Source organism: Exophiala dermatitidis, assembly GCF_000230625.1.
Source record: "Exophiala dermatitidis NIH/UT8656 unplaced genomic scaffold supercont1.2, whole genome shotgun sequence".
NCBI lineage: Eukaryota > Fungi > Ascomycota > Eurotiomycetes > Chaetothyriales > Herpotrichiellaceae > Exophiala > Exophiala dermatitidis.
This window is the reverse complement of record NW_008751647.1, coordinates 1,534,280-1,558,125: the sequence shown is the minus strand read 5'-3', so window position 1 is coordinate 1,558,125 and position 23,846 is coordinate 1,534,280. Positions and strand designations below refer to the sequence as shown.

The 23,846-nt window shown below is 52.8% G+C and overlaps 9 protein-coding genes and 1 non-coding gene across 10 annotated transcripts; 8 read left to right on the top strand and 2 right to left on the bottom strand.

Annotated features, from left to right (window-relative positions):
• Position 1: 1 nt before the first annotated feature.
• Positions 2 to 5,481, top strand: HMPREF1120_02072 (uncharacterized protein). The gene has a single exon (XM_009156105.1). The coding sequence runs from the start codon at positions 3,620 to 3,622 to the stop codon at positions 4,259 to 4,261; it is 642 nt and encodes a 213-aa protein (XP_009154353.1). The 5' UTR covers positions 2 to 3,619; the 3' UTR covers positions 4,262 to 5,481.
• Positions 5,482 to 5,501: 20 nt separating this feature from the next.
• On the bottom strand, positions 5,502 to 6,275 carry HMPREF1120_02071 (ATP-dependent Clp protease, protease subunit; the record flags this gene model as incomplete). The annotated part of the gene is made up of 1 exon (XM_009156104.1): positions 5,502 to 6,275. One exon carries the CDS (start codon positions 6,273 to 6,275, stop codon positions 5,502 to 5,504), a length of 774 nt encoding a protein of 257 aa, XP_009154352.1.
• A 635-nt stretch (positions 6,276 to 6,910) lies between these two features.
• HMPREF1120_02070 (uncharacterized protein) lies at positions 6,911 to 7,699 on the bottom strand (the record flags this gene model as incomplete). Its single annotated transcript, XM_009156103.1, has 1 exon — positions 6,911 to 7,699. The coding sequence occupies one exon, from the start codon at positions 7,697 to 7,699 to the stop codon at positions 6,911 to 6,913; it is 789 nt and encodes a 262-aa protein (XP_009154351.1).
• A 390-nt stretch (positions 7,700 to 8,089) lies between these two features.
• On the top strand, positions 8,090 to 10,184 carry HMPREF1120_02069 (protein arginine N-methyltransferase 1). Its single transcript, XM_009156102.1, has 6 exons — positions 8,090 to 8,653; positions 8,721 to 8,754; positions 8,804 to 8,913; positions 8,962 to 9,308; positions 9,361 to 9,832; positions 9,887 to 10,184. Exons 1-6 carry the CDS (start codon positions 8,550 to 8,552, stop codon positions 9,891 to 9,893), a joined length of 1,074 nt encoding a protein of 357 aa, XP_009154350.1. The 5' UTR covers positions 8,090 to 8,549; the 3' UTR covers positions 9,894 to 10,184.
• Positions 8,099 to 8,185, top strand: HMPREF1120_09297. The gene has a single exon. It is a non-coding gene; the product is annotated as a tRNA-Ala (tRNA).
• A 120-nt stretch (positions 10,185 to 10,304) lies between the features above and the next one.
• HMPREF1120_02068 (uncharacterized protein) lies at positions 10,305 to 11,919 on the top strand. The gene is made up of 4 exons (XM_009156101.1): positions 10,305 to 10,644; positions 10,714 to 10,762; positions 10,824 to 11,250; positions 11,338 to 11,919. Exons 1-4 carry the CDS (start codon positions 10,525 to 10,527, stop codon positions 11,675 to 11,677), a joined length of 936 nt encoding a protein of 311 aa, XP_009154349.1. The 5' UTR covers positions 10,305 to 10,524; the 3' UTR covers positions 11,678 to 11,919.
• A 26-nt stretch (positions 11,920 to 11,945) lies between these two features.
• On the top strand, positions 11,946 to 14,847 carry HMPREF1120_02067 (retrograde regulation protein 2). The gene is made up of 5 exons (XM_009156100.1): positions 11,946 to 12,403; positions 12,476 to 13,189; positions 13,268 to 13,460; positions 13,532 to 13,742; positions 13,807 to 14,847. The coding sequence occupies exons 1-5, from the start codon at positions 12,291 to 12,293 to the stop codon at positions 14,094 to 14,096; spliced, it is 1,521 nt and encodes a 506-aa protein (XP_009154348.1). The 5' UTR covers positions 11,946 to 12,290; the 3' UTR covers positions 14,097 to 14,847.
• Positions 14,848 to 15,035: 188 nt separating this feature from the next.
• Positions 15,036 to 16,514, top strand: HMPREF1120_02066 (uncharacterized protein). The gene is made up of 2 exons (XM_009156099.1): positions 15,036 to 15,328; positions 15,436 to 16,514. The coding sequence occupies exons 1-2, from the start codon at positions 15,197 to 15,199 to the stop codon at positions 15,658 to 15,660; spliced, it is 357 nt and encodes a 118-aa protein (XP_009154347.1). The 5' UTR covers positions 15,036 to 15,196; the 3' UTR covers positions 15,661 to 16,514.
• A 932-nt stretch (positions 16,515 to 17,446) lies between these two features.
• Positions 17,447 to 19,683, top strand: HMPREF1120_02065 (uncharacterized protein; the record flags this gene model as incomplete). Its single annotated transcript, XM_009156098.1, has 2 exons — positions 17,447 to 17,593; positions 17,665 to 19,683. The coding sequence occupies 2 exons, from the start codon at positions 17,447 to 17,449 to the stop codon at positions 19,681 to 19,683; spliced, it is 2,166 nt and encodes a 721-aa protein (XP_009154346.1).
• Positions 19,684 to 21,788: 2,105 nt separating this feature from the next.
• On the top strand, positions 21,789 to 23,487 carry HMPREF1120_02064 (retrograde regulation protein 2; the record flags this gene model as incomplete). The annotated part of the gene is made up of 3 exons (XM_009156097.1): positions 21,789 to 21,937; positions 21,992 to 22,119; positions 22,196 to 23,487. The coding sequence occupies 3 exons, from the start codon at positions 21,789 to 21,791 to the stop codon at positions 23,485 to 23,487; spliced, it is 1,569 nt and encodes a 522-aa protein (XP_009154345.1).
• Positions 23,488 to 23,846: the final 359 nt, after the last annotated feature.

Below are 23,846 nucleotides of genomic sequence, written 5' to 3'. Positions count from 1 at the left end.
ACAAAGATCCCGCTGGGATCACACCACTTGTGCATGAGTAAGGTCGCACAAAGACTGTTCGAGACTCAAGGCTCTCGTGCATTATTATGTGTATGATCTGCATTTCACTTTGTAGATCAAGGATGCTTATCAGTAGCATAGTAGTACGGGGGAAATGCTACACATCCACGAGTCGACTTCCCACGTAGCAGCTGGTCTGGCCCGTGTAGATCATGAACTTGATATCTCAAGACGTCAACAATTTCGAAGCCTGGACAGAGATGGTCAGCAGCACTGCAGCGAGGTTCAACAACACAGTTGAATTGCATAAATATGCATTCTCTCTTTGCACAACAATGTGCAAGAATCTCGAAACATTGCCTCCAGGTGACATTGGTATGATAGCTTCCGGCCAAGCCGTGCGATGCTCCTGGCACGACAGGCCAAGTGTATCGCGTAGCTCTTGCCATCATGCCCCGACAGGATATTCATCAAGTTGCCCACATCGTCCGTCCATTGCTCCTTCAATAGCCGCAAGTCTTTAGCAACATCTTCTGCGGCAGCCTGTGCCTGGGCGGTGGGACATGCATTTTGAAGCACACCGTTTTCAACGTTGCACGGGTCCCTGTCATTTCCAAGCCAAAGCTACAGCCATCTAGATAGATGCCTGGACAATTGACCTCTGAACTTCTGTTGTCACATCCTCTGCTTCCAGCGCAATGGACGCTGGTTGCACTCTGCCAGCTGTAACGCTTTCGATGTACGGCTAAACCGGCGCATCGACGCATTGACGGATACAGGCAGGTTCCTGGCTTGACACAGCAAAATCCTTCGGCGCCTGATGCAGATTTCCAGCTCCGACAAGAGGTCAAAGAGAAGACTTACTCAGGTCTGCTTAGACCGCCGCCATTCCTTGCCCTAAAGCATCACCCATCGCTTGCGGCAACAGTAGCAATTGGATGTTTTGGGTATTTCAAGTGGGTTGAATGCAGAGCCAGTGGTCATATCAAACCGTTCCTGGCGGGGGTAGAGCATATTGCCTTCAGCATCTTGTCGCCCGTCGAACCTTACCATGCCGTTGCCCTCTTCGTTGGACGGCCACTCTGGGCCGCAATATCCTTCTTCTGCCGCGAGTGGAGAGAAAAGGACTCACAACAGAGGGGCTGAGATCATTCCACAGTAAACCAGGGCTCATGCGAGTTCGAACTGGTCACTGTCGCCCAATGAAGATATATTGCAGGCCAATTGACACGACAGAATCAGCAACAGCCAATGCCTTCAGCTTTACTGTCTTTGAAAGATGTGGAATCATGCCGGCGGGAAGCTGCTGCCTTACCTCTCACATAGCCAGCACAATTCAGATTCGACGGTGTCATGTTACTACTTGCTGAGCGGTGCGGACAGATGTTGCACCGATGCATCTGTCCGTCCACCTCGCCGGCAGTCCTGGACCGGTCGCTAGGACGAGCCGCCACACGGGTGGCAGCGCCACGAGGACCTTCCGAGCAGTGAATGACCTACCGACAAGATTCCGCAAGTTCAATCGTACGGTGGTTGCGACTCAGAGCCTAGGCTCGCGTAGAGCGAGCCATGAGCGCCCAAGGCTAGCTGAAAGTGTAGAGTAATTGACCGCCTCAAGCCACGGTAATTCTATAACTCTCCAAGCCATGTCCAAAAATGGGGGATCATGCATTCAGTCCCGAAGGGTCTCAACTTGGGAATCAAGAGCAAGCCAAAAACAGCACCCGAGATGGCTGTGGGTGGTCGGCTACCGTTCAAGTTGGACTCGGTAGCCCCAGCTCTTTCTGGCAACGCCAACGCCTCTTGATAAGTTCAGCCGCATGCTTCCCAGGTTGTTACCTACCTGATCTGCCAAGGGGAAGCTCGCTTGCAACACGTGCCGCTCAGTCGGGCCCTGAGCAAGTTCTCGGCTCTCACTGGTTGACATAACTTTAGCAAACGTTGTATGTCTCACGACTGCACCACCCGCGACCACTGCCGTGCGAACCGGGAAAGCAGCGTGGTGCATAAGTCGGTGGAAATACATCCTTCGACACTGCAACTACTGTACTTCGAGTGGCTGGCTGCATACATGGCGCGCGCAACAGGCGCGTGACAGGCCGATTCTGCGCCGCACGAGAAGAAAGCAAAAGCAGAAACAGGAATAGCAGGAACAGGCAACTTGGATGAGTTGTCTTCTCGTGTAGTCCTCGATCTTTGGCTTTTTGATAAGCTTCTATTTTGGACCGTGCCTGCATTGGCTCCATTTATTTATTGGATGGGCTTCACACGGCCATTGCTGGCACTCAGAATGGGAACCCATTTCCCTGCAGCGGTCACCAATTGGCGGATGGGAGCTCAGTTTGAAGGTGTGCGGCTGGTGGTGAATTGCCTGGCGAAGCTGAGGGCGACCACTGCTGGTTGTACATGGATACTCTGGCTTTCTGCGCGGGCCCGCCCCTCCACTGCAATCTGCCTTGTTCAACACCATCATGTCCTTGTTACCCTCTTGTACCTTTGTCCTCAGGGACCTGATTCTCGCGGTCACGGTCCATCGCACCATCGGAACACTGCCGGGCTGTCACTCGCAAGCCACCAGGAATCTATTGAACTCAATATTGTTTCTGCAACGCACTCTTATCGTCAGAGGTGTTGCGAGAATCGACATCGACATGGTTGGAACGCCCTCTTTGGGGCTTGGCTACTGTCCACTCTACTTGGGCGCCGGCGATCAACGACTCCAGGTGATCAAAAGACCAAAACCCTTCTGCCAATCATGCCATATACGATGCAGTTATCCTGAATTTAGAGGCAGGTCCTGGAGCCACTTTCTCACCTTTTTAATTCCCTCCTCTTGTCAGCCCTAACCCCATTTCGCATGGCCTTTTGACACGAGACCCCAGCTAACCTGGCCATTTGCTCGAGAAGCAAAGGTAAGCTTTTTGGAGACGGTGGCTTTTTAGTAGAGTGACATCGAAGCTTCAGCTAGGGTCCGGGTCACCAGCCAACTGGGAGGCTTGTCGTGTCTTCCTACCCCAGTGCAGATGGGCAGATGGGTCACCTCGGGTATCCGCTTCGAGACATCGTGGCGCGTGTCCCGTGTCTCACCAACACCGTTGACATGTTTGTCACTTCGTTTACAGCACGCTGAAGTGCTGCTTGGAACTTCTCGCCTGTTTCGCCAGTTCAGCCTTGCCGGGGCCTGTCTGCTTTCCACTAGCAGTAGCTTGGGGCTCTGCGCCGAGTTTCTATTATTACGAGCGGCCCATGATGTACCATCAAATCATGAGGCTTGTTTGGCCTGGCGGCGTGCCGGGTCTCTGGGGACGGCTTTTGAAGCCAATCTCCCTTAGGATTAATCAACATGGTTACAGACACGCGCCAAAAAGACGATGACGGGGAGGTCTCCTGTTATCTACAAGGTCACTTTACCCTGAGTTGAGGCTCTGTTGTTCTTCTTTCCTCTCGCTTCATCATTTCAGTCACTCGCTTACACTACGCTCCGGGGTGTGTTTGCCGTCTACACCAACGACATCCTCCCTTATCTATAAATCTGCCTGCCCAACCCAACTAATAGTACCCTCTTAAACTACGCTTTTAACCTTTGAGACATTTCCTACTCTTGAGAAGTCACGAAAAAATGAAGTCATTCATCGGTGCCGTTGCCCTGTTCGCCGGCCTCGCCGCCGCCTACCCTGGCGAAGTTTTGCGCAAGCGAGCTCTTACCGAGCGAGACAGCGGATGCCCGCGCGACCTCACACCGGGCCAATATGAGTTCCCTCACTACATCACCCAGATCTCCAAGTCGGAGCCAGACAAGGCGTTTGGCCCGCAATACAACGGAGTGTTCACGCCCAACGACATTGCGTCCATCTTCAGCTTTGACGTTCCGGCCAGCCGCGCCGACGCCAACTGCACCCTCGAGTTCATCTTCCCCCTGCAGTCGCAATTGAAGACCTCGTCCTTCCAATACGAAGGCGGCGGCAGCTTCTTCTTCATCGGCTACAACCCAGGCAGCTGTCCCGGCCCCGAAACCACCTACAACAACCAGCCTGCTCCCGGTCCGTTCCCGCCTTTCCCGCCTATCCACATGGAACCGGGCAATGCCTACACCATCGATGTCGGCCCTTGCTTCGTTGGTGCGGGTACCTGCGTCGCCGGTCAAACTTACACCAACGACACCTACTTTTCTTTCTTCCAGGATCAGGATGAGTGCCCTATCGGCATTTACACCGCCTATGAGTATGGTTTGCCTACTCCTGAAGGCGGCTTCGGTGCATGAACTTTTCATCAACCACCATTCAAGGGACACCAACTCCCATCAGTAATGACAGCAGAACGCAAAAAAACAAAAACATCAATGACACGGCACTCTGTGGCTTTCACTTCGGCGTCGATCCTTTTTCTTTCATGACCGCTCCTCCAGCCTTGTCACACGTCGTTTGGATCCTTATGGCTTTCCCTCGGCGTGATTGTGAGCGTGGGCTTTCAAAGTTAGCAACACAACAGGACTGAATGGAGGGTGCCCGCTCAAGCTTAGTTAGTCTGAGGTCTGCCCTACGGCATGCATGCAACATCGTTTGAAACAAAAACAGCCTAATGCCTGTGCCCGTGCCTGCTGTGCTCGGGCTAATTCAATAATGATGATTCTTCTATCCAGCGTTGCAGGAGTAAATGAGTTTTGTCTGCCCGATTCAAGACTAAATGTCCTACTTGTTGACACCACTAGAGTAGCCCCCCCTGAAATGCTCGATGTCAGCGTTGATGCTCGAGTACATTGATGTCTTCAATGATTATCTATTTCAAGCCCGTCGTCACACACCCTCTGGCACAGCAGTATATTCCTTCGGGCTTTTTGAACGGGACAGTGGCACGTACTGCACTATATAATCTCCATCATAGTCGGGATTCTCTGATTGAATTTGAATTTGAAAATGGAGGACCATCCTCGAACCGGAGGTACTCTGTGGCCGAGAACGCTACATCATATCCCTTCAAATCATAGCGTACGGAAAAGGATCCTCCTTCAGACACTAATGCCATGGCAAACAATATCACTGTCGCCATTTTCTGTGGTCACCAAGTCCCGACCAGCATTGACGAATTGCAGCTATTTCGACAGAGGCTCACGCGGACCCGCCACGTCCTCCGGCTATCTGCGTTGGCGTCCGAGGCCGATGGCATATATGGACCAGTCCCTTGGTCCATTTCCAGCTTTGGGCAATATAGTTTTGTGTGTCTGGATCCTTGAACCCAACGTCCGACACCGGTGGACATACAGACCAACAAGCCTAAACCTGCGGCATACTGCATGTCGTTGGGAAGGCAAGCTGGTGGGTCAAGGACCATAGCACGGCGGACATCAGACTTGATGAACCACACGGTCTTGGAAATAGGGACATTGTCGATGTTCCGAAGAAAGTTCAACTCTGCCCCGAAGCCGTAAATGCCGCATGATGAGAGTAGAGATTCTGACGCTTTCAGACAATTTTTTCAGACACATCCGTGGAGCACGCGACTTTTCACTTGTCGTCGTCCGCACCCGGCGCCTTCTTTCTGCTCGCGAGGATCTCATCAACAACGCCCAGCTCCAATGCCTCTTCGGCGCTAAGGAAGTAATCACGCTCCATCATCTTTTCGATCTCTTCGAGCGTCATCTTCTTCTTGCCCGTCAAGTGTCTTTCATAGATCTTGTTCAGCTGTGTGCGGATCCGAAGGATTTCTTTGGCATGTATTGCAATGTCCGCCGCGGTCCCGAAGTAGCCTCCACTCGGCTGATGAAGCATGATGGTCGAATGCGGCAGACAGTACCGTTTGCCCGCGGCGCCGCCGGCAAGCAGAAGACTGCCCATCGACGCAGCCTGGCCCAGCACCAGCGTCGTCACCTCCGGCACGATGTAGTTCATGCAATCGTAGATCGAGAGCCCCGCCGTCACCGAACCGCCCGGGGAGTTGATGTACATGGAAATTGGACGGTCGCTCTCGGCCTCGAGATATAGTAGGGATGCGGTCACCGTCGCGGCCATGCGGTCGTCCACCTCGCCGTACACGGTCACAATACGCTCCTTGAGCAGTCGGCTGAACAGGTCGGTCGTGTGGCTCATCCCCGCAATCGTCTCGGTCACAAACGGCACCGGGAGCCAGCTTGATGTCTGTGTCTGTGTTGAGGGGTTTGACGTTCGCGAGGACTGCCGTTGAAGGCCCAGACTACTCGTCTGTAAACTCCGTCGGCATATTGGCCCCGAGGCATGCGCCGACAGCGCGGGAGCCACGCGAAGGAACTGCCGAGCGTTCATTACTGTGCAGCGGAGTACAATTGTCGTGTAGGGACGAGTCTCGACGACTTACATGTCGCAGGAGGATTGAAACTTCAATCCCCATTGGGGTGTTCGGAGATGTCACGGTTCTTACAGTTGTGCTCCGCAGTTTATTTTTCGTCTTGGACGAGTACGGGGAAACATGACACACTGCGGCACTTTCCGCCCAATGACGACGAGGCTGCCATGGGGCAATGCGGATATAGATAGGGAGCTTGCACAGCTACAACCAAAGGCTGGCTATTGTCTGCCATCTGAGGCACCCATGACCGCCATTCTACGATTGTAAAACAGCAGTGCACCATCTGAACAGATCCAAGCCAAATTACGAGACAGAATGGACGGCCGGCACACACGCTATGTTGGTACTACGTAGAGAGGCGAGTCGATGGTGTCCGCGGATCACCCCAGGTTCATCGCTTGCCAGGTATTTGAAACGCTCCGTATTGTCTGGGCCATCCTCATTCGACTGTACAGAGGTCAACTATCTTCGATTTGGACGACCTTCTGGATAGGCTCAGTGTTTGTCGACGCGTGACAGGTCGAAAGGAGTTCTCACAATAATCTGAAGCCCAGCACCGTTGTCCTAACCACAGTAAACCAGATCGGTGAACTCAGCCTGCCGCAGCTCGTGCCCTTGCCGCAGCAATCCTCGCCAACATATTCGCGAATCCTGCGCGAGCTGCTGGGTTGTCCATCGTGGTGGGGGCAGCCGGCTGTGGAGCTCTCCTGAATAATGCTCTCAATCCTTTTCGCATATCCAGTATTATCACATCGGCATCTTCGACGGCATGTTTTGAACTGCTTTGCCCACCATCATCTTCAGTAGTTCCGTTGGGCAAGAGACTCTGCATTTCAATGCCCTGTTCTGTCTCCGAAGGCTGGACCGGCGCCCGCGATCGAAGCCGACCGGCCTCTTCACTCTCTATATCTTGTGGCTCTGCATCTTCTTGTACCAGCGTAGATCCTGAGGCTAGCAGCTTTTCTCGTCCAACAACCAGCATGAGTAATTGTAATCCGAACACAACCAAGTCGACTAACACGAGCCTCCATTTGGACGGAGGCAATTCCCCGACAAAATCCACGATAAGCCCCCCATGTAGATATTTGGTCCCAGAGCTGCGTCGGAGGCAATGCGCGCCAACACAAAGCAAGTTGGCAAAGATGACAGGTGACAACTGGAGAGTCTCGGGTTGTCGCACATGCAGCACTTGCGAAGCGACGCGCAGGAAGAGGAGAAAGCTGAGATTGTCGCAGAGATATAGTATCCCCAGTTGGACGAAGATCAAAGTGTCGAGAGTATGTAGCAGGGATTCAATATGGTCCTTTCTCGTGTCGCGGGCTCGTAGTGTGCCCTGCTCCTCTGGTTCGGGTGGAAGGACGGGTACGATGTCATTATTCATGGGAAATAGACAAAATTGCCGTAATAGACAGGCCAGATTTCATCCTGCCTAGGTCATCTCGTCTCGAAAATAAGCAGGACAGGCAAAAAGGCTTCTGGCAGGAGAACGTTTGGCGACAAGCATTAGGAGGATTGTCCATCGAGTTGCGCGGTACTACTAGTAGTAGCGATATGCGAGGCTGCGGGTCTCGTTACGGGGTAGGAGTGATGCCGCTTTTCCACTTCCTGGACGTCGGAGCAACGAAGTTCTGTAATGGACTCAAAGCGGCATTTCAATGTTGTAAGAATGCAAAGCTATTAAGCTAGCGCAACCGGGTCCACCTTTATTTTTTTGCTCTATAGATTAAAAGGACTGAAATTTAGCTCAGAAGCTTCGCATGATTTGACAAAGCTCAGAGATGGGGTTGTGGCGCAGCTGGTAGCGCGTATGCTTTGCATCCCGTAGCAAACATGCATAAGGTCCTGGGTTCAAACCCCAGCGGCTCCAATTCAATATCTGTTTTTTTGGCGTTGAGGCGTGTTAGAAGTTTGTATTTTGCCTCTTTTTGTATGCGCGTCCACCAGCTCGAAGTACTACTATTATTACTATAAAAATTGGAAGTGGTAGGCGGGAAGACTTTGGGAGAAAAGTTTTGACTCCTCGAATCACGTGGGTGTCCATGGACCCTGCGCCAGCGGCTGGTGCGCTTGTTACAAAAGTATTTTGGCCGTAGGAGGGAACCTGCGCAAGCCCGCATGTACAATTGACTTTAACTTTTTTCTGCCTCTCGGGATTCTTCTGCGTTGTAACGTGCAGATTGCCTAATACAAACTCGCATAATCCTACCGTCCAGTGCAGCAATCAGCAAACCATGAACGGCAGCAAACAGGGTCCCACCGTGGCCGACTTGGCTGCCATGTCAACTGAAGAGAGAATGGCTGGCATGGAACATTCAGAAGTTCGCTACTTTACAAGGTCAGCAAAGCACAATCGAGCGACTCTCAGATGACCCAGGAGTGAGCGCGATCTCTGACTTAAGCAGCTACGATCACCATGGAATTCACGAGGAAATGCTGGTAAGCATATTCCCACCCTTCTGAGAATTCAACTAATGGGCAAAAAAAGAAAGACGAAGTCCGCACCCGATCGTACAGAGATGCTATCTACCAAAATGCGCACCTCTTTAAGGACAAGGTAGTGCTCGATGTTGGATGTGGCACTGGTATCCTCAGCATGTACGAGTCTCCCTCCCATACTACCTGAATTCACATTGACCTGAATAGGTTCGCCGCACGTGCTGGAGCCAGACATGTCATCGGAGTCGACATGTCCAGCATCATCAACAAGGCCAAAGAGATCGTCGAGGTGAACGGGTTGTCAAAGAAGATCACTCTCCTACAAGGAAAGATGGAAGAGGTGCAGCTACCGGCGGAACACCTGTCGAATGGCAAGGTTGATATCATCATATCGGAGTGGATGGGCTATTTCCTCCTCTATGAGAGCATGCTTGACACTGTCCTATACGCGCGTGACCAATATCTGGTGCCAGGTGGCAAGATCTTCCCGGACAAGGCCACGATATACATGGCAGGGATTGAAGATGGTGAATACAAGGATGACAAGATCGGATGTGAGTTGTACCACGGCCTGCGATTTGAGGGGTGGGAGACTAACCTTGGCAGTCTGGGACAACGTGTATGGCTTCGACTACTCCCCCATGAAGGAGAGCGCATTGAGCGAGCCGTTGGTGGACACCGTGGAAATGAAGGCCCTGGTCACGGACCCTTGCCCCGTCTTCACGATTGACCTCAACACCGTCACACCGGCCCAGTTGGCGTTTTCGGAGCAGTTCGAACTCCGCGTACAAAGGAACGACTTTATCCACGCGCTGATCGCGTGGTTCGACATCGACTTCACCGCGTGCCACAAGCCGATCCGTTTCTCGACCGGTCCTCACACGAAATACACACACTGGAAGCAGACCGTCTTCTATCTTCGGGAAGTCTTGACGGTCGAGGAAGGGGAAGTCGTACGTGGCTATCTCTCGAACAAGCCGAACAGCAAGAATAGGCGCGATTTGGACATCAAGATTGACTACGAGCTGGAAACCTCGGATCCCACACGGTTTGCTCGTGGATCCTGCGAGTACAGAATGTAAGCATCGTGCCGGCCAATTTGTGATCTTCTTTGGCTAATATCGTTTCACAGGTGTTGATCCACGGTTTACCTTGACGGCAATCTTTTATTTTTGCGTTCGATTGGGGGTTTCATTGCAGCTGTTGTTTCGCATAGCATCAGGCCAGTTCCTATGTTCTCAGGTTTTCGATCGCTCGCGCCATACGGTGCAACGTGAACAATAGAAGCCGGGCAACCGGGCTAGGAGGGTTGGGCTTCCATAATGACCGAAATGATCCCCCAGCACCATTTCAGGCGCCTCGTTATATACCTTAGATACCCCACGAGTTGACGCTGAATTTGATAATGGACTCATGATGGACACACCAGACCTCTTTTGTTCGGGGACTTGTGTTTCTGCGCTAATGTGCGTAGATAGCCGCGGTAAGAGACTGGCAATAGTAATCATGCCAATTATGCTCTCAGCTGAGGGTGTCGTTGATTATTTTAGTACCTTGGTCGCGCATAGCAAAAAGTCGGAGTTGGGTGAGTTTGTCGAAAGCGTCCAGGAACCGAACCTCGGCATCCAGCCTCCCCGCATAGTTTCGGTGATCGTCAAGTTTGGTCTGTCTCACTCATAACAGCACCGTGGCTCTCTCGTTGAAAAGGCCACCGGAGTGTTTCATTCTCTATACCGGCCTGTAGTCTCTTTGGAAATCAATCAAGCAAAAATGTCTGGTCCAGGTGTCGGGCACGAGTATCCGCCGCAAGAGGTGTCATGGCTGAAGCGAGACGTCCTCTTATTTGCGGTCAGCATTGGCTGTACCGTTGATGAACTACATTTTCTTTATGTGAGCACGAATTTGATAGAGGAGAGCACATTGTGACTGAATGAATGCTGATTGACTCTTGTCGTCCAGGAACTGCACCCTAACTTCTGCGTATTCCCTACATACTCGATCATCCTACGTGAGTAGCAGCGTCTGTCCGCTTTGCGCCCGAAGCCACTCTTAGCTGACGGAGTCTACAGCATTCAAAAAGACATCGCAAGAAGTGATTGATTTCTATGCGGCCCAAGAGAGCAACACAAGCGCGATTCCGGGCGTGCCCAAGCTCGACGCGAGACGAGTTGTCGATGGACAACGACTGATCCAATTCTTCAAACCGCTGCCCACGACCTCGGCCGGCCGCAAGTTCGAGCTGCGGTCCAAGGTGCTCGGAGTCTACGACAAGGGAAAGCCAGGAACCGTGATGGAAACAGAACAGACAATTGTGGACAAAGAGACGGGCGAAGTGTACACCCGCGCCGTTGGCAGTGGCTTCTTCGTGGGCCAGGGCGGATGGGGCGGCCCCAAGGGTCCTGCGACCGTCAACTATCCTCCTCCCAAGGGACGAGAACAGAGCCCGGACAAAGTGGTCGAGACGCAGTTGACCAACGAGAGCGCGCATTTGTATAGGTAAGCCAGACTGCGAATCCGAAATGACCGCGCGCAGCGCAGGGGAGAAAGGAGAAAAACGTGCTGACTGTTCTACCCGTGTAACAGACTCAATGGCGACTATAACCCTCTTCATGCCACGCCCGAGCCAGGCATCAAGATGGGCTTTGGCGGTCCAATCATGCACGGCTTGTTCAGCTGGAACACGGCCGCGCACATCCTCCTCAAGGAGCTGGGCGGAAGTGATCCGGCCAACATGAAGGAGTTCCAGGCCCGTTTCGCCGCACCGGTCAAGCCTGCCCAGAAACTTGTCACTAAGATCTGGAGAACAGGAGACATCAAGGATGGTTGGGAAGAGGTTAGATTTGTGGTCGAGGTCAATGGAAAGGTCGTGTTAAGCAATGGCCGGGCCTTGATGAAGTGTGTTGGAAGCAAGAGTAAGCTGTGAGCTTGGTTGGTTCGTCAGGACAGTGTCAGTGCCATGTAAAGGACTTGTTCTGCGATCCTATATGGCGGCGGTTGTATATATCCGCCAAAAGTACCTCTTGTGCCATGCTAGTACTCAGCCTTGTCTCCCCCCGGGTTCTGCAGCCTTACGCCAAATTATGGCGACGACCCTGGCCAGGGCTAGGGCAGCCGGTGCAAACCTCTCAAAGAAGACGGTGATTATATTTATTCTGTCCAAAACCGTGCGAATCTGATTGCAGAATACAACGTTGTAGATGAATCAGGCAATGTCTCGGCATGCAGTTGGTAATTCCGTGGTTGACGTTCTGATCCGAGGCTACGGTATTACTTCACCGTGCTGTGATGGCTCCATAACAAAAACGCCACCGCCAACAAACCAATGAATGATGGAAAAAGAGCGAAAACCGTTGAGCTGCTCCGAAATCGCTGTACAACAGTACTGTTGTTGAATCAGCATGCCCCTATAAACACGGCATTTTTTTCAAGTCGAACAGCACAGTGCAGGAGTGCTTCCGTAATGGATATATGCCCTGAAATGCCCGGCTGAAAAAAAAAATTGTTAATTTCGGTCTGTGCTCAGCGTCCTGGACAAGATGTCGGAGGAGAAGAGCAAGACAACATGGCAAAAGGTGCAGGAAGTCGTCTGGGATGGTGAGCGCACGGCAGCAGAAAGACGGCTTGTCCAACGACTCGACTTACACCTCATGTAAGCTCTGAAGTACCTTTTTGTTCTCGAATTTGGACGAATTGTTCGGTCTGATATTTTTTCATTTTTCAGGACATGGGCGACATTCGGGTATTTCGTACGTCTTCTCGACTGGGGCAACGTCACCAATGCCTATGTGTCTGGGATGAAAGAAGACCTCAACTTCCACGGCAATCAATATAACTTGCTCGCGACGTTTTTTACGTGCGGGTACCTGACGGCACAGATTCCATCGCAGCTCCTGCTCACACGCATTAGGCCGTCGTACTACCTGCCGACGGCGGAGCTTCTGTGGACGATAGTGACGTTCTGCTTTGCGGCAGTGCAAAAGGTCGAGCATGTCTTTGCACTGCGATGGGTGATAGGCATGCTCGAAGCGCCCTTTGCCGTGGGCGTGTTGACCGTCATGGGCAGCTGGTACACGCCGCGCGAGCTGGGCAAGCGCATCGCCATCTTCTACTCGGCCAGCTACGCCGCCAGCATGTTCAGCGGCTACTTGCAGGCCGGTATCTATAAGAACATGGATGGCCACTTAGGTCTGGCGGGCTGGCGGTGGTTGTTCATCTTCTGCGGCGTCATCTCGCTGCCCGCCGCGTTCTGGGGCTACTATGCCGTCCCAGACAATCCCTACACCACCAAGGCTCGCTGGATCAAACACCATCACCGGGTCGAGTATCTGGCTCGCATGGAGTCGGTCGGCCGTCGTGGTCCTACGCGCCTCTCGTGGGGCAAGATGCGAAAGATCTTCAGTCACTGGCCAATTTATATCTTGACCTTGACCTTGATGTGAGTGGTTTGACCACATGTGTTTCTCTCTCTTGGCTCTTTGGGGTGGAAAACTGACATTGTTGGTGTGCCTCCTAGATTTCATTGCATAGTGACTCAACCGTTGAACTACTTCTCCGTCTGGTTGAAGTCTCTCGACCGCTTCTCGGTTTATCAAGTCAACCTCTTCCCGACCGCGGCACAGGCGCTTGGGCTCGTCACCACGTTGGCGTATAGTTGGATCTCTGATGGTCTGGGAGGGAAACGGTGGCAGTTGATGATACCACCGGCGGTAAGTGGAAGTGGCTAGCATTGTTTTCTTGGTTTAAGAGCCAGAGTGCTAATGAAATCGTTTCCATCCAGCTCTTCAACTTTGTCGGAATGGTCATCGTTGCGGCATATCCGGGTTATGGTGCCACGTTCTTTGGGTACATGATCAATGCGGCCTCATGGGGCTACTGGCCCATCGTCTATGCCTGGGCGAATGAGTTCTGCCATGAAGATGCGGAAGAACGAGCCATTGTAATTGGCGTGGCACAGACTTTCGGTCAGGCCTTTGTTGCTTGGGTGCCTGGTGAGTTCGACTGTGCCCCTATTGCTTCAAAGGGAAGGTCCCCATGCTAAGTTCTTTCCTTTAGTTGTCATTCTCAACGTGGGCAAGTATGCTCCACGGTTCAAATTAGGCTTCTGCATCATGAGCGGCCTCAGTGTCCTGCAGTTCACCATGATCTTCGTGCTTAGGTACTACGTCAGTCGAGACCAAGCCAGAAAAAAGCAGATTGAAGACGAATTCAATCAAAACAGGCAGCAAGCCCGCGAGGACTCCGGGGACTCCGGGGACTCAAAAGAGATACAAAACGGTGCACTCGACAATAACAGGTCTGTCAGGATGCCAGCCTCGATGCTTGAGCCTGTGCCGGAAAAATAGAGCCACAGGGACCAGCGGTCTGAGGCTAGATGTTCCTGTGAAGCGGCCCTCCCCTGGTTGTTAATTGAGGTTCTCAAGGCTATGCAAGCGGACTTGGTACGCATCTGCCGCTGTCTGGACATCGGCAATGAGGATGCCCCTCGCAGCTTGAAAATTGAAGGGGCCTCCATTTGTGCCTCTTCTCTCCATATCGGAAGGCCTTGGCTTTGTGTTTCCTTGCTGGGCGCGGAGCATGATCTTACCTAACCTTAAAAAAGAAGGCACAGTGAAGGGAAGGTCCCAGCTGAGTCTGCGAGTGGCACTCATAACAGAGGACGTTGGGTGATGCGATCCATGGATCTTGCGAGCAGCAACAACATTTGTGGTGACCTAATAGATATAAGTTCACATCTATATAAGTCGTTGGAGGCCTAGAGTGAAGGTCTTTGGACAGAAGGTGGAAGGACACGACTTCTAAGTTGGATACATCGGAATGTGTCATCCAGTGTCAACAGCATGCGGAAAAGGTTCGATTCCGGGTAAAATGCGACGCATCCCTCAATACTAGGCGGCCATAGATTTGGTTTCGAACCCCTCCCGTAGACCAGCACAGCATGATAGGAAACCATGCAACAGCAAGCTGCAATGATGGTTGTAGTTGCGATAGATCCAGTAGATGCGACACTAGCCATGGGATCCTGAATGGGATCTGTAGTATAGGAGAGAAACTGAGGGTTGACATCCTGTCAGGCAGAATTGACATGTATACTTCTCATTGCCGGCGCCGTGGCAAGTAGATCAGGAGGCTGTCGCCCTTGCTGTCGCTCTGTCACACGGACCTCCTGGCAGAAAGAAGCTTTTGACCCTCGGTTAGTAGTAGCACTTCCCTCTCATGTCAGACGCGCGTGAGGGCCATGGCATGGCATCGCGTTTTGCACACCCAACCCAACCCATCGCAGCGGATAGTTCATCCATGTTTGCCCTCGAGTCAGGATAGAGCAAAACCAAATCTACCGGCAATTTTGGGACTCCGGTCGCCAGAGTCTAGCTCGGTCGAAAACAGACGCCACAACGGCAGAGATACTCATCACTGATAGCGGCAGACTCGTTCAATCTACAGTATGTGGAAAATGGCGGTCGATTCGGGGGCTGCGGCAGTGGCGTCGAGAGAGTCGCGCGTCGCGAAAAACATGTCAAGTTACACGATCGGAGGGGCTGAACCTTCGATTGCTAGGCTGCTGTGTTGTACCACTGTAGGTACCCAGTATTCACTAGTCGTAGGATGGTCTGCAGTGATATGTCGTTGACAGGCCGTTAGTCGCAGCACGGACAGCACAGACATTCACTGACACACAGACAGACACCGGCATCCCTCTACAAGCCCTCGACATGGTCTGAGCCTCAGACTACACTGCCTGGCGAAAGGTGCGGCACACCACCGGTCTTCCTGGTCCTTGCAATGAATGAACACCGCTGTCCTAGCCTGGGGCAACTGGGATGCCCTGTACACACGGGGTCGAGGTGTTCTAGGCTCAATTTTGGGGCGGCCGCATCTTCTTTGTTTGTGTATCTGGTGGCTGACTGAGCTCTCTGGAGCTTGGTTACATGAGAGGTGGAAGGCTGACGAGAAGCGCGTCGACTGCGAGATGGCTTACAATTAGGCTTGCACCTCTCACCATCTCTACCCATTGTGGGCTGTTTTTTAAATCAGATCCAGCCCACCTGCGGGTCTATCGAACATTCTTGGCTGTGATGTTCAGCCCTGGATCCCAATCATCTCACCATCCCTGTCGCTTTCCAGGGGTTTGGCTTTTTAACGATTCTTCTTCTCTCCCTTGACCCTCTTCATCTGCCCACTACTGTACCTTACTGTCGGCGAAGAAGGAAGAAGGCAAGGGATCTCTGGTCGAGCCACTGCAACTGCTAGTGCAGGAACCCGGAATTGCGTTGCCTACAACCTGCGGGCCTACAGTGCCAGTTACTGTGCTATCATACAGTATGTGGGACTAACAGGCAGCATCCTCCGCTCCCGGGCTAATAGTCTGTCAATTACCTTTTTTTGCCCGCGCGCGCACACACACCAAGTTTTATCAGTGTGTGCGAGACACCGCAGAGACAGCGCAAGCCACCTGCCAGCAGAGGCGTCAGTTGAGAGTTCTGACAGCCGTGATGAGACCGCGGGTCCTGCGTGCTCAAGGGGGTGTTTACTGCTCAACTTCTGTCTCCCCTCCATGAACCCGCCATTCAGGTTCTTCCCTGGATGCACTCTTCCCTCTCAGGGGGTGTAGATGATCGACTGTTCGGCGCGCTTTCGATCTTAGAGCGGGAACCGCCGTGGACTGGAGCTCAGTCCGAGCGAGCCACCAACGTGACGATCGCAGCGAGTACTCAAGCACAGAAATACTGGCTTGGCCCAATCATAGGTAGTCAAGCTGACGCATGCTTCCACTACTTCTGCTGCTAGCAGAGGGCCAAATGGTAGTAGTGTTGTTAGCAGCCATGGCTGTCCCAGTCACCTTGCCTGGGGATTCGTTTCAGAAAAACCCCCGGGCAGCGGTTAAACCGTCACAGATGCCGGAGTCTCCAGTCATCAAAAAACCGCCCATGTCGCCAAGGGACGTTGGTCCTCTAGAGGTGATAACCACAGATGACTATACTATCTAAATTATCTATCTATTATTTTAGGCGTGGATGCATACCTACATAACCTCAAATTATCCGAAGCACCAAACACACCCCTGCTGATACCGCCAGGATGGTGCTATGGTGCGGCCAGTTACAACTGGGCTGAATCTATCCTGGCCAGAAAGAACCTGCCCACCAGCAAAACGTAGAACGCAATCTCCGCAACAGGGCAGACTTTGGCCCAGCACTAAAATGGAACACACTCGCGTCTTGCACGCTTGTTGTGATGGAGCCCAGTGCGGGCCCCAAAGAGGATCAGGGCTGTCTAGGCTATCGTTCGTACCCTCTTTTTTGCCAGGCCCAATCGATATCTTTCCACCCCCCTGCTTGGTGAAAGATCCACCTCCCTTTCGGAATGTCCCTCTCCGCTCTCCCTTATCGGGCGAGGCTGGAACCCTGGTTGGAATGCCGGGCAAAGCGAGGGCAGACGTTGAAGGAAAGGAGGAGATCTGATCCCGTCATCATGGCATATGCTTGGACCATCATAATAAGCACGGCCGCGCTTTCGATATAACAGATTCCGTGATCCCTCCGTGGCGTGTGGATTTCCCTCTTCCTCCCCCCGATCTCCTTCCACGACACAGTCACTCGTTTCGTATTTCTTGTTCCTTCTTGACGTTTTCGAAAACCTGACCACTCTCTTCTCTGTGAGAAGGGACGACCACAGGTCGGACGAATTTTCGAAGATGCCTGTCCCTTCTTTTGAGAGATTTGCCGTCCCGGCCAGAATCCAGCGGCTGAGCATCTTCGCCCTCATCACAATCCTGATTTTCTTCTTTTTTCCGGGCTCCTTCTTCCCGGATGTTACAGTTCCGAACTTGCACAGAGAATCTGTACGTACTTCTGGAAATCTACGTCAGCAGTCAAATGAGTGGGAAAACTGACCCTTGAAACCTCTGGGTAGTACGATTCAACGCCCTCGGAATATTATCTGCAATGGGGCCCCTTCGAACCGATGGACATCCCGGGCTTCGTCAACACGGGCCTGCCGGGCAAGAGATCCTGTGACACGCTCAAGTACAACTCGACCGTGGGCGTGCAAAAGAGCTTCTTCCTCAACGACGACATCAGGCAGATCGCCATGACGCTAGACTCGCACCCAATTGTCGACTACCCCGATGACATGATGAACGACCCGAGCCTCAAAGTGACGGACATTGTCGAGCGGACGTGGGCACGGCTATCCGGATCGAGTGTCTGGCTGCCCGAGCACCAGGTCTACTTGTCCGTGACCCGAGTCATCTTCTGCCCACAGCGGACGCGGTCGGTGCCCAAGATGAGTTTCCTCCGTGGGCAACTGTTCAACGCGGACTGGGAGCACCTGGACAACTACAACCTGACCTGGGGTGGCAAGACTTTTAACTTCCCCCTGGTCTTCGACATTCCCGCCAATTATGACCCGGATGGAAGCTTGTACGGACCGGAGGATCCTCGCATCATTCTCGAGGACAACGTCGAAGGCGCAGAGCCTGTGGTCATCTTCAACATGATTGGTAAACCCTCGGACTGGAAGCGTGCCATGTACATCTTCCGACCGTTCAGCAACTACTCGAACCTCTTGACCATCCGGGACCACGAGCGCCAATGGACCGAGAAGAACTGGGCGCCCTTCTTCGTGCCACAATACGAACAAGTCTCCCCTAGCAGGGTTCGTCTGCCTGGCAGTGAGCCCGCCCGTGTGCCCAACGATTACATCCACTTCATCTACAGCTTCAAGCCTCTGCGGATTCTGAAATGCCACCTGCGGTGTGGAGACTGCGAATTCGCATACGAGCAAAGCGTGCCGGAGGGATTCTTGTCCCAGCACAAGGAAGATGGCGGTAGTCTACGTGGAGGCACCAACTTTGTGCCAGTGCCTATCCCGGCCAGCATGAAGGTCGATCCCAAGGTCAAAGTGTGGGCGGCTTTCCCACGCACGAACATTGAAGGTCACTGTGACGGCAGTTTTTACAGACCTGAGTTCGTCGTCATGGTCAAGATCGAAGACCATTACCACCTGGCCTTCGCCAGCGAGTCGCTGGACTTTGGCAATGCCATTGTCGAGCTGGGTCCGAACGATGATAGGTGTGGAAACGGCCGTATCATGATCCCCAACAGCATTGCCCAATGGGACACGAGCAACGGCCAGGACGTTATGAGCGTCACCTTCAGCGTCAACGACGAGACAGTCCAGGTGGCCCGTGTGCAGGGACTCCTCAAGTTCGTGCACAATCTTCCTCAATTCAAAAACCTGTTGAGGAAAGGCGGTCCCCTCAAGGACGACAATGCGGAGTTGATGAATATGCTGTCATCTTGGGTTGGTGATGATGTTCGAAGCTGCCTGGTCGAAGCGGCACTTAATTACACGGACGCCCAGCTCGAGATCACCCGGCCCAAGGACCACAAAGATGACGTCGACGAGAAAAAGGAACTGCTGTATAAGATCCACCAGGAAGAGAAGGCTGAAGAATTGGGAGAAGATGGAAAGATCATCGAAGAAGAAAAGAAGGAAGAGGAGAAGAAAGAGGATGAGAAGAAAGAAGAGGAGGAAAAGAAGGATGAAGAGAAAACCGACATTCTCGAGCCCATCAACCTCGGTGAAACCGAGGGTATTCCGGATCTAGAGCATGCTTCAGGAGCCTATGTCGCCGACGACGAGGAGGAGGAGAAGCAGAAAGAAAAGGAAAAGCCTGTCGAGGTGAGACCCGAGGACAAGCCCAAGAAAGGCAAGACCAGTCTGAAATCCAAAGTCATCTTCGAGGAGGCCTTTGGTGATCCTGAGAAGGACGACAAAAAAGACGAAAAGGAGGATGCGGCAAGCAAAGAGAGAGAAAGCCAGAAAGAGCCTAAACGCGACAATGAGAGCAACGACAACGATCAGCCACCGCCGCCGAAACGAAGAATGCGGCGGCACCAGCAACAATATCGTCAAATGAGTTCTTGAAACTGCACATCATCAAATCGATTGCTTGATTGACGCCACGTTGCTAAACGATACCTCCACCGAGTCAAGTCATACCAGAAGGCAGTCCACACTCGGCGACACACCTAAGTCATCTAAGCTGTCTCTGCAAACGCAGTGTGCAAGCTGCAGACGATATGACCCAAGTCCTATCACCGCCATCAGGGTCGCGTCGAGGGTAAATCCCACCAAAACTGCCGGTGCTCGACTCGGAGCTCTTCGCTCTCATGCAAGGATGCGGATTGCGATTCTTGCAAGGCATCCCGCCTGACTTCTTCTTCTTCTTCCGCCTGAGTCTACCTCAAGTGTGACTCTTCGCTGCTCAGCCTGCTTTTTTGAGCGTTTTATTACCAGCCATTTCTGTATATTGACGACCCACCGCCCACTTTTGACGAAAACTAGAGAGACAAACGGAACGAAATATTTGGGGAGATAGACTGACGGAACGGAGGACGGGAACTGAACTGATTCTCGTGTGGGAGGCAATCAGAACAAGACGACGGCTCCAGACCAGGATTGCAGAGGCGTTTTCAATTTCCATGACGGTGTACACCACACAACGACGCGGGAGGAGGTCCTTCTTTCTTTTCACCTGGCTTGTTCGGCGTTTATCTGGGCTCAAACCCAAGGAGGCTCTCTTTTCAGAATCGAATTCTACCATTGATGAATACCCGACACCTAGGTGCCTCTGGGACATGAATGTGAACACGATTCATACCCACCATCATTTTTGATTCTTGTTGCTGCAGACACAAGGGGCTTTTGAGTTTATTTCTCCGGAGGCAAAAGTTCAGGGGAAAGAAACTTGAATATGCTGTAGACATCCTGCCATACCCATTGGTCCGATCACGTCCATGTATGTCCGCCAGCCAAGTGATGCGTTTTGCCGACTCCATGTCCCGGTTGCAAATCCGATGCCCGCCGTTGGAAGATCCAAGAGTGTACTGTATGCGTCTGTGCGAGGCTGTAGTTCCGCCCGCAATGCCCCAGAGAAGTGATACGTTAGGCTTTTGACCAAGGGATCAGGCGGGTTCTTTCTCTCCTTACGCCCAAGGAGTATAGTCTCTTGTCGGCTACTCACCCGGTGCCGATTCCAATTCCCGGGGAAAATAGTGGCTGGGCATTGCTGGGCATCATCGCATGGGCCACTGGCATCCTACTAGTGGCTTGTGTACCCGTGTTGGCTGGTAGCGAGAGGCAAAAGACATGGGCGGCAGGGCAGATCATAGGTACCTAGGTAGGTAGGTGGGTGGACAAACCCTGGGGTGAAGCCTCTTGAAGAGGCGGAAACAGTTCCTGTCTTCTCACTGCCACTTCTGGGGAGGTCTTGATGCAGGGACATACCTCAGGTTACTCTCTCAGTTTGCTGGGACAAAGGACATCCTTGTTGCCCATGCTGCTGACCTTCGCTGGCTTTACATAGAGGCAGCATTGCATTGCGACGTGCTGTGCCACTAGAAATCAGGAACGTAGCCGTCTTGACGGCAGACCTCACGGAGTCCCAATGGATGGCCGCCCATCCTGTACTACGACATCGTATATCCTGCCGCTACGATAGGCTCTCTCCACGACTCCTTTAGTTACAGTGTGCAACACGTCCTGACAAACCTCGGTAGGTCGAGCAGGTCAAGCATTTCACCGTTCAGGTTCATCCCCTTCTTGTGTCCTGCTACCGCCAACTACCAGTAGTCGCCCAGTCTGGCTCTTTACCCCGGAGAGTGGCTTGTCTCCTAGCTTTCCCCGGTCCCCGCCAAAGTCCACCACGACAAGGTGCATCATCCGGTGTCAAGGCCCGCTAGACGACTCTAGACGACTTGGCCTTTGAGCCAAAGGCCACACGCATGTCTGAAGGAGGCATGATTTGCTCCTTCTTCCGTCTGGCGTTCTAAGTTCGCCTGGCGCACATGTTGTTGCGACAGGGTCCTCTCCTCCATCGTTTCGTCCGCCCGATAGATTGGTATAAGCGGGCGGCAGACATAAAGCTGGGTGGCTGCCCCGTTCGCTTGGTTCGACTCCTCCAGCCCTACACTTGCTTACACGCCTGCCTCTTTTACTCCATGCCCCATTGATTTCTCGATTCTTGCAAAATGATACTCAAAGACCACAACGTTGAAGAGCGGCAGGTTGGATCGGATGTCCGCCAGTCACTGCAGGATCAGGTGGACGAAAAAGCGGCCGCATTGCACACCGAGGATGCCCACGAGGCAGCGGAAAGAGGTCATGTGGCTACAGACAAGTATGGTTTTTGTCCCAACTTCTTGTTCGATGTCGCTAACATTGTGTCTCTCAGATATGGCCATCCCATAGTTACCTTCGACCCCAAGGCCGAGGCACGACTGCGCTGGAAGATTGATCTATACATTGTCCCTACTGTTTCGCTCCTCTATCTGTTCTGCTTTATCGATCGAGCCAATATCGGTGAGTTGATCCGCCTCTTCCCAGATTTGTTTTACTCGCAAGGTCGTGGATAACTGACAATTGGAGCGATTTTCAGGTAATGCCAAACTTGCCGGCCTGGAGAAAGAACTCGGCCTCAAAGGATACGACTACAACATTGTTCTTTCCGTCTTCTACGTCTCATACATTCTCTTCGAGCTACCAGGCAATGTGGCCTGCAAGTACTTTGGGCCAGGCTGGTTCATTCCAGCCACGGCTCTCGGGTTCGGCATCTGTTCGCTTGGTACTGCCTTTGTCCACAACAAGGCCGCAGCTTGTGGTGTCCGCTTCCTTCTCGGCATCTTCGAGGCTCCAATGCTGCCTGGTATCGCATATTATCTGTCAAGGTGGTACCGAAGAAGCGAGTTGGCCTTCCGACTGTCACTGTACATTGTCATGGCTCCGCTGGCCGGCGCGTTCGGAGGCCTTCTGGCATCGGCGATCCTCAAACTCGACCATTTCGGAAGCCTGCACCAGTGGCGCATGATCTTTGCCGTCGAAGGCATCATCACCTGCGGCTTGGCCGTCATTTCCTTCTTCACCCTGACAGACCGTCCAGCGACCGCACGATGGCTGACACAAGAGGAGAAAGACCTGGCCATTGCCCGCGTCAAGTCTGAGAGAGTGGCCACGACCGAGGTACTGGACAAGATCGACGTGCCCAAGATCCTCCGTGGCGTCACCTGCCCCGTCACCCTGGCTACCGCCTTCATCTTCCTCCTCGACAACATCACGGTCCAGGGTCTGGCATTCTTCTTGCCCACGATCGTCAAGACCATCTACCCCAAGAACACGGTGGTGTCGCAACAACTGCACACCGTCCCGCCTTATGTGGTCGGGGCCTTCTTTACGGTGCTGTTCCCGTTCTTGTCCTGGCGCTTCGACCGCCGCAACATCTTCTTCATCATGTCTACACCGCTGATGATGATCGGCTACATCATGTTCTTGGCCAGCACCAGCCCGCACGTCCGGTACGGCGCGACCTTCCTCATCGGCGCGGGTGCCTTCTCCTACGGTGCTCTCTGCAACGCCCAGGTTTCCGCCAACGTTGTCTCCGACACCGCGCGATCTGCCGCCATTGGACTCAATGTCATGCTTGGTAACATCGGCGGCTTAATCTCAACTTGGTCCTTTTTGCCCTTCGACGGGCCAGACTATCATATCGGGAACGGGCTGAACTTGGCCACTTCTTCCACCATTTTGGTCTGCTCCATCTTGTTGCACATCTGGATGTTGAGGGATAACAGTGTTCGTGAAAAGAAGGACGTCGATGCCGAGTTGGATGGTCTGAGTATGCGCCAGGTCCAGGATTTGGATTGGAAACACCCTGCTTTCCGGTGGAAGCCATGATTGATACTGGGCAACCGGGGGTTTATTTTTGTATGGTGTCGCAACCGGACAATTTGCAAACTGTTTTCTGTACTGTTACGAGGAACAACGACGGAGATATACGTATCATGCGCTCGGCTTCAATGATAAACATATTGCAAAAGTGACGGAAGTGAATTCGATATGTCCTCCCCTCGGAATTTCCTACCTTGTAATACCTGGCGGCTGTTTCCTCCGGCCGGTGGGCTTAGTGTAGTATCGTGCCAGCATCAGTAACATCCTTCGCAATCTTCATCTACGACAGTCAAGAGGATGCTGCAGGTGGCGGTTTGCTATAGCAAGAGGGTGGACTCGACGGTTCTCGGCAATGGGAACCGGAT